The 8548-nt window shown below is 53.7% G+C and overlaps 1 protein-coding gene across 1 annotated transcript; it reads left to right on the top strand.

Moving 5' to 3' along the window:
* The first annotated feature begins 1890 nt into the window (after positions 1-1890).
* Positions 1891-3153, top strand: CDKN1C (cyclin dependent kinase inhibitor 1C). The gene is made up of 3 exons (XM_065755740.1): positions 1891-2540; positions 2644-2770; positions 2873-3153. The coding sequence occupies exons 1-2, from the start codon at positions 2069-2071 to the stop codon at positions 2763-2765; spliced, it is 594 nt and encodes a 197-aa protein (XP_065611812.1). The 5' UTR covers positions 1891-2068; the 3' UTR covers positions 2766-2770; positions 2873-3153.
* Positions 3154-8548: the final 5395 nt, after the last annotated feature.

Here is an 8548-nt window from a genome sequence, read left to right as displayed (position 1 = left end):
GGACAGGAGGGTATCTGCCAGCATCAGGGTGAAAGTGTCTTTAATTCATGAGATTAAGCTTCACTGAGCCTGACGATCCTGGCTTCACTAACCCAAAGCTCACTCTCTTATTCTCATAGAATCAAAGAATCATCATCATAGAATTGCTTGAGTTGGAAGGGAACCCTTAAAGGCCATTTGGTCCAACTCTCCTGAAGTGCACAGGGACACCTACAGCTAGATCAGGTGCTCAGAGCTCCCCTCCAGCCTGACCTGGAACATGTCCAGGGATCACCTCTCCGGGCTACCTGTTCCTGCCTCACTACCCTTATCGTAACGGGCATCTTTCTTATATCTCCTCTAATCTTCCCCTCTGTTAATTCGAAACCTCTTCCCCTTGTCGTGCCACAACAGGACACAGCGCATCGCAGCGCGGTGCGAGGCGGCACATCCTGCAGCCCGGCACCGCCCAGCCCGGCCGACATTAGAGGGCACCATCGCCCCGCACATCGGGGCCGGCCCTGGGCATGGGCTGCGAGCATCTTCCAAAGAGTTTTGTAGTTGTTTTTTTTTTTTTTAATTTTCTTTTAAACCTAGATTTTGCATCTTCGAGGCGTGGCTGGCATACACATTCACTTTTTATTACCGTTCTCAATGTACCGAGGCTGCAATAACTCGAAAGGTCGCTGAGCTGGTGGCACAGCCCAGAGTTCAGAACTCCAAAGTACCACGCAAAACTGCCACTGGTACAAATGCAAACCTGCAAACTGCCTGTGATCACGTGCAGCTTTGTAACTCCTTATTCTACTCGCTCCCTCTCTTGGTTTGCTCCACGAAGACCTCTCGTGGCACCAGCTCTTGGTAAGGCTGCGTGGCCCATCCATATGGGGGGCTCCCAACCCCCCTCTGGCCTTGGGCTTCCCAAACACCACCGTAAGAACACCTCCCTGCAGACGGACATGCAAAAATCTGGACAGGTATCTTAGAAAGGCACTCCCTAGCCCACCCCAAGGGAAGGAGGGAGCAAATGGGAGGGCAGCGCAGCGCCGAGATGGGCTCATGTGCAGTTCACCATGTCCTAGAATCATAGAAGCCTAGGATGGTTTGGGTTGGAAAGGGCCTTTAAGATCATTTAGTTCCAACCCCCCTGTTATAGGCAGGGACACCTCCCTCTAGACCAGGTTGCTCAAAGCCCCATCCAGCCTGGCCTTGAATGCTTCCAGGGAAGCATTTATGTGGGCTTGAAAGTTAGGAGAGGAAAATGTTGTGGTTTCCATGTATTTCTGCTCAGCGAGGCTGCAGCTTATTAATTCCATGCAGCCGAGAGGTGCTATTTTTAAAGCAGCCCTCAGCTTGTTTTGAACTCTGCGAGCATCCCGCTTTGTTTTGAGGCAGCGCAACCAAACCTCGGAGCCAGAACCGACCCCGAGTCCTCCTCCCGCGCCTACGGATGCTAGGCAACGTCTCCTCAGGGAAAAAAAAAAAAAAAAGAATGAAAGAAAGAAAGAAAGAAAGAGAGAGAAGAAAGGATAAAAACTGACGGTGAGGACGCCCCAAACGCGCACACCTCTGGTGGGAAGGCGAGAGGGAGGGGCCGAGAGCAGCCCCGAGAGGAGAGGAAAGACGAGGACGGGAAGGAGCGGCGGCGGAGCAGCGGCCGCGAGCAGACAAAGGCGCGGGGACGCGGCGGGCGGAGAGCTCCGTGCCGCCCCCCCGGGGCCGGGCCAGCGCCGGGGCCGCCCCCCCGGGCCGCGGCGGGGCCGGGCCGGGCCAATGCGGCCGGCGGCGGCGCGGCGCTGCCCGGCGCAGCCAATGGAGGGCGCGGGCAGGAGGGCTGCTGCTGGGGGCCGGGGGAGGGCGGGGGGAGCTCCGCCAATCGCGGCGGGCCGGCGGCGGGGAAATACTATTATGCTAATGGTTGTTTTGCTCGCCCTCGCGGGGTGCGGGGTTTAAAAGCAGGAAGCCGAGGGAAGGGGCTCAGAGGCGGAGGCAGGGCCGGAGCGCGCTAGGTACGGGACTGGACGAGACGGGACGGGCGGCGAGGGGAGCGGCGGGGGCGGGCGGCCACGCACCCACCCACCCCACGGCGATGTCCGACGTGCACCTTTCGGGTGCGGCGGCGGCGGCCCCGGAGCGCCTGGCGGCTCTGCGGGCGCTACCCGTGCCCGGCCGAAGCGCCGTCTGCAGGAGCCTTTTCGGGCCGGTGGACCACGAGGAGCTGGGCCGGGAGCTGCGGAGCCGCCTGCGGGAGATGGGCGAGGACGACCAGCGCCGCTGGGACTACAACTTCCACACCGACACGCCGCTGCCCGGGCCCGGCCGCCTGCGCTGGGAGGAGGTGGAGGGAGGAACCGTGCCCGCGTTCTACCGGGAGACGCTGCAGGTGGGCCGGCACCGCGTTCCGCTACGCCGCGCCCCTCCGGCCCCGCCGTCCATCTCCAATACCACCACCGCCAAGGCTCCGGGGGGGGCGGGGGCGCGCCTGAGCCGGGAGAACCGCGCCGCGCCCCGCCGCCGTGCGCTGCGGCCCCGGCGGAGCGGCCCCACGACCCGCATCACAGGTGCGTGCGGGGGGAGGCCGGGCGGGGGGGAGGAGGGGGGCGCCGCAGGGCACTCTTCGCGGCTGCTGACGGCCCCCTCCCCCCCCCCGTCCCTCTCCACCAGATTTCTTCGCCAGGAGGAAAAGGCCGTCCGAGCCCAAGGGGGCGGCCGAGCGCCCCGCGGGATGCCCGCAGCCCCCAGCCGCCGTGCCGGCTGAGCACACCCCCCGCAAGCGGCTCCGCTGAGCCAGGTGAGGAGCTCCGGGAGCCAGAGGGCGGGCGGAGGAGCGGACAGCCTTACCCACGTCTCTCTCCCCCTCGCTTCTAACTCCCCCTCCTCTTTATCCCTTCAGCCTTTTGCACTACGGCACCCACGGGAGAGGCGCGCAGCCCGCAGGCGCCGTGCCCTGGAGTTGCGGGCAGCCGGGACCCTCCCGCACCGCGCCCGGCCCGGGCCCCGCAGCGCCGTCGGAGCGGGGACGGAGCCGCAGCCGCAGCGCCCGCCCGCCGGGAGCGGCCGCGCACGGAGCAGTGTTACCGTACGAGTGTGCAATGTGTGACGTTCTGTACAGAAATGTATTATGCCTAATGTGAGTACACTGGCCAGAAGTGTAAAGCTTTAAAAAAAAAAAAATCATTTATATGGAAATGTTTAATCTCTGCTGATCTGTCAGTGCAAGGAAAAAAAAAAAGCAAAAAAAAAAGCAACTGTATATTTGTACAAAACGTTTTTTAAGAGTTATACTAACTTATATTTTCTATTTATGTCAGAAATGTGGATAACTGATTGACATCCAATAGTCTTTTTTTTTCTTTTGGTTAAGCCAAAGGGCACTATATTTGCTTTTGTTATTTACAAAATGTAAATTTATTTTTATAGTTGGATTTCTTTTTTGCCTTCACATGATGTAGTAACGAACCCAACAGTTTGTACCCTTTACTTGAAGACAAACCTGTTCCCATAGATCCTGAGCCTATCTGTACCACTGCCATTAATGCCACAACCTCCAACAATAAAAACATCCCAGGAACCCCTGCAATGCTGCTGTGCTGATGATACCTGTGGGGGTGGGGGGGGAGGTTGCAGTGGGGCCGTGACCAGCACGAGGAGTGGGGAGCTGCATCTTTCAGTGCTGTGTGCACTGTGCCCACACTGCTGGGAGGACAGTGTAGCCACAAATCGTGGTGGTGTTGGAAGGGAAAAGGACTTTCTCCCCCATAAACAAGTGAGAGCAACGCTGAAGCTGACAAAATGAGGTGGGGAACACACATGCCTGTCAACACCGAGTTTTGCTTTTCTGCACTGCGCTTCCCATTACCCCCAAAGCTGTGGCCCAGGCTGGCTGTGGGGCAGCCCCACGTTACTGAGGTTGGGAGGGCAGGTTCTGCCCTTGGGGGGGACCCCTCCGTACGCACGTCTCCCCTGTCACAACGGAGAAAAGCCCTTCCCCGCCTCTCCCGTCCGAGCCCAGAACCGATTTCCAGCCCACACCCCTCCCAACCATTCCAAGCCAGAAGAGGGCAAAAAAAGCAGCCCTCAGCAGCACAGCTCGCCGAAGGGGGGACACACACACCCGGGGTGGGGGCAGCTTCGGCTGCAGGTGGGGGGGTTCGGTGCCCCGCAGCCCCACGAGCGGCGCCCCGATGCCGTCGGGCGGAGCCGGGGTCCGTGGCCGGGTTTGTCCCCGCCCCGGCTGTCCCCGCAGCGCTCGCCGCTGCCCCCCCCCGTCACGGCCGCAGAACGCTCCCGGCTGTAAAAGTAACATTGATTACCTCCAGCTCCGTGATCGCTTAATCAGAACGGGATTATTTTACGCGCCAGCGTCAGTGGCCGCCGCCTCAACACGATTTTCCCCCCTCTTTGAAAAGAAAAATAGCTTTTCCCTTTCCTTCTGAAAGCCAACAATGCCCGGAGTGAGGCAGCTGGATCCTCCAGGATTTATGGGCTTTTCTCTGGCTTTCATGCAAGCAGGTGCCTTTGGGACCTCCATTGTCCCAGCCCCCTGCTCATAATAGGACTTTCCGCACCAAGAAATCCCCGTGCCCGGCTCCCAAATCCCTGGGCCGTGGAGGTGGGCCCGGAGCATGGCAGGGGCTCCAGCTGCCAGGCACGGGGAAGGTGTGCGGCCGCCCCGCAGCCCGCTCCACCCAGCCCGCCTTCGGCACAAAGCACACTGCCCCTATTCTTCGGGCCTTTGTAGCCATATGGCAAATCCATGTAGACACAGCCAACATCCATTTATTCAGGCACATAATGTCCCGCAACAGGGAACAATTGGAACTTTGTTTGCTTCTATTATTGATGCGAATGGGCGACAGAGAGAGAGAGAAAGAGAGGGGAAAAAATCATTTAACTATAAGAGATATCCAGCTAATTATGAACCATATGTGCCTATAGTTTCAAAGCGATCCAATGAAGTTCATTTTAAATCTAGACTACTTTATTAGTACCGAAGACAGATGTCTCAGCAGTGCACGCATCAGAGGAAACCATGTAAAGAAGTTCCCGAAATATTTAACTGGGACTCATTCATTGTCAGAGAGCCTTTAAAGTGCCCTTTATCATCAGAATGATAAAGGAAGGGAGGGAGGCCGCTGCTTGTTACTGCTGCCCCACTCACCCCATAACAGGAATCCCAAATCCCACTTCAGATTTCAGAATGGGAACAGTTTTTGGAAACGATGCACTGTTCTGGGTATCTATAGGAGCTCGCTTGCTGCTCCTTACAGCTGTGTTACAGCAGACACTGATGAAAGTCTGCTCTGTCCCAGCTGAAAGCAGGACACCTACCCCAGGCTGAGGCCAGCACTGCAGTGGAGTTTCCCCAAGACAGAGCTTTAACGCCGCAAGATTCTGGGCACTCATATCCTGCGAGCATCTCCTGGTGCATACCCGTGTGAGATGCACCCCCCAAAAAAAAAAAAACAACTTAGCAGCAGAAAGGCTCTCAGGACTTTTTTTTTCCCCCCAGGAAACACAATTATCAGCAAACAACCTTGGCTTTGCGCTATCTTTACGAGCACGGCGACATCCACCAGTAATTAAGGCACTTCAGCATGATGAATGCAGCATATGGTTGGCGCTGGGAATCATTCTCCTGCCCGGCCCCAACTTTTCTCTTTGGGCCAAAACTTGCTCTATTATCACTTGGAAGAAACAAAAAAGCAGCTTGCCACTTCTTGAGCAAATATTTGCCTCTAATGAGCAGGAGGTTTAGGTAACAAGATGAGGAAAGCAGTCTGATGTTAAGAGAGGTTTCCTATGTTTCAGTATTAAAATAAAATAAACGCACTGAACACCCAATTCACCCACAGAGAACTGGGCTTGGTGGGTAGATCCTTGCAAAGGGAGCACATAAGGAGGAAGGTACTACAGATTATGTCAGCCCCCCCAACTTCTAACAGGAACAATAGCACTCAACATTTAGGTATCGACCCATTCAAGCTTGGAAAACAGCGCAATACCACTGGGACCTGCACAGCACCAATCCCACAGCAAAACCCACAACGCTGTTGGGCAGGGCTTGAACAGTGCACGGTTAATAGGACCCGGCACTGTCCATTGAACAGAGAGAAAAAGCAAAACTGAGCAACTGCTCATTAGGCAAGTGCCGTTCACCCTGTGCACTCAATGCAATCATTTAATTAAAAGATTTTATCATCGTGCACAGACACAAGGGGGCAGAGCCAAGGGCTTCCCTCGGCCTCACCGTCCCCAGCTCCCTTCTCAGCTGCTGCCCCCTCTGTCCCATACTATCCTCCTGCAGCTCCAAACACCGTGGGCAGTGACCAGCCCTGCTTCACTATATCAGAACGGTTCTTTGTGCCACCCAGAAAAGGAACCCAACCATGGTTTTGCAGGCTCTGATGCTAGGAAATCAGAAAGGGAGCTCTGATGAGGTTTCTCAACCTGCCCCATCATTTTCCCACACTTCCAGGTAGGAGACTGGGACAGTCTCCCCACATTGTGCACATACTGTACTAAGGACACCAGACCACCGTGCCAGGTCCCAAAGCTCCAGGTGACAGCTCTGAGGTTCAGCTCTCCCTTGGAGGAGTTACTAGGTTTGAAAACACCTTGAGGAAACAAAACAGTTCTCCATTCTTAATATCCGTCTTTAGGCCAAACCTATCTCTCTGTCCTGCACACTCAACATCACATGTGTTCCCAGGAGGAGGAACATCCACATTTGGTACCAAGACTGAATGCTTGCAGCCAGGCTTTTCTACCTAGCATTCCACACCCGTTGTCAAACCTCATCGACATCCACAGTACAGCCATCTCAAGACACATTCAGTTTGCTAAACAGAACCCAGAGAGGATTTAACTATTGATGACCACAGAGAAAATATGAACTTTATATTTGGGGTGTGATCTGTATCTCTCGTTCTATCAGAGACAAAGGAAGGACATCAGAGGGCAAAAAGAAGGAAGAATGCAAACTGCCCCAACACACAGCTGTACACATGCTACAGGCTGGAGAGACGCACAATCCATCCGGACGCATGGAGCTTGTCCTGACCCTATGGAATATAATGGGAGATAAAGAGGTTGACCATTTTGGGAGGAGGACGCCTTCATTTCTCGATGTGACTGTAGATTATTTCGGCTTCAGAAGACAAGAATGTCCCTTTAACATCTGACCTGGCCTTTATTTAAGAGCAGCACTTCACGGTTCAGGAACGACAGACAATTTTCTAATTCCCAGCTCTGCTGGAGGCTGAGGCAGCAGCTTCCAGACAGGACACCTGCTAACACTGGAGAAATGGCATTATTATGTCTACAAGTTTACAAATGTGAGGATCAAAAAGCCTTTGCTTCTGCTGCTACTGCACGGGCCAAGGATGACGACTTCTTCAGAATGGAATTTCAGAGGTTTTCTTTTCCCCCTCCTACAAGAAATGGTTCCTTTTTGCTTTCAGTGGATTGGTTTCCACGTGAAGAAGTCAATAGGCAAAGGGCTCCCTAAGTTGCACTGGTGTGTAGCAGAAAGGGGATTAGACCTGGGGCCTTTTCACTGGCAAGCCTTTAAGCAAATAAATGTTCTTGAATTCTTAGAGAAACAAATCTAACTTGACCAGAAAAGCAGAATAGATGGGGTCTGCCCCTCCCCAAGCTCAACTAAAACTCTAAAAAATAAAACAATAAAGACAATATTTACCGCAGCTCTAAGAGGTACCGGGATTAAATCTTCATCTGCCCTAGTTTGCTTTTATTTTTCCACATATTCACAACTTGTCACACGCTAACATCTAGCATAGTGCAATTGTTCACTTCCACAGATCGGTCTGGTCCCCAGCAGCAACAGAGACAGGATAGTTACACACATACAATTTCAGCTCTTACCTGGTAAGCAAAGACAGTGCTGAGCTCCTCGCCCCAAGGTCTCAAAGCTGACACCTGAAGTTTTTCTCTTAAAGAACAAGAAAATCACTGTAGTGATATCTATAATAAGCAATTCTTTAAATACTACGAAAAATAGACATTGTTCAAAACTCAGAAGCATAGAATGCATGCAGACCCTCCACCTAGCAGCTACTCCTTACTATAGACAGCCCCAGGTGCCCACAACTCCCAACACACCCCACACCTGATGCAGATAAGGAGAGGTAATTGAGACCCAGCTGTTGGCTAATTTGCTCCAAAGTCAGCAACAAAACCTTGAGCAGCGTGCTTTACGGAAACAAACCATAGGGAAAAAAAATGAAGTGTGGTTTGTGATTGGATATGGCTCAGTGGGCATGGTGGTGATGGGCTGATGGTTGAAGTGGATGATCTGAATGTTCTTTTCCAACTTTAATGATTCATTAATTGAGTACCAGCTGATTGGCAGTGCCTGCAGTGACTTTGCTACACATGTGCAGGCTGAATAGTATGAAATTAGACCACAGGCATGGTTCAGCGATGGTCTGAGGGTCTTTTCCATCCTAACCAACCCTACCAGCGGCATAGAAAGACTGTAGGATCATTAAGGATGGAAAAGACCACTAAGATCACCCAGTCCAACTGCCAACCCATCCCCACCACG

Source organism: Cyrtonyx montezumae, unplaced genomic scaffold (assembly GCF_038088225.1).
Source record: "Cyrtonyx montezumae isolate F1298 unplaced genomic scaffold, pur_monq_1.0 scaffold_10, whole genome shotgun sequence".
Classification (NCBI taxonomy): Eukaryota; Metazoa; Chordata; class Aves; order Galliformes; family Odontophoridae; genus Cyrtonyx; species Cyrtonyx montezumae.
This window is presented reverse-complemented; position numbering and strand designations above follow the sequence as displayed.

Bases quoted from the DNA above. Each gene is read 5' to 3' on its own strand.
- CDKN1C (XM_065755740.1), top strand. From the start codon at position 2,069: ATGTCCGACGTGCACCTTTCGGGTGCGGCGGCGGCGGCCCCGGAGCGC. The intron at 2,541-2,643 runs GTGCGTGCGGGG...CCTCTCCACCAG, and splicing joins CCCCACGACCCGCATCACAG to ATTTCTTCGCCAGGAGGAAA.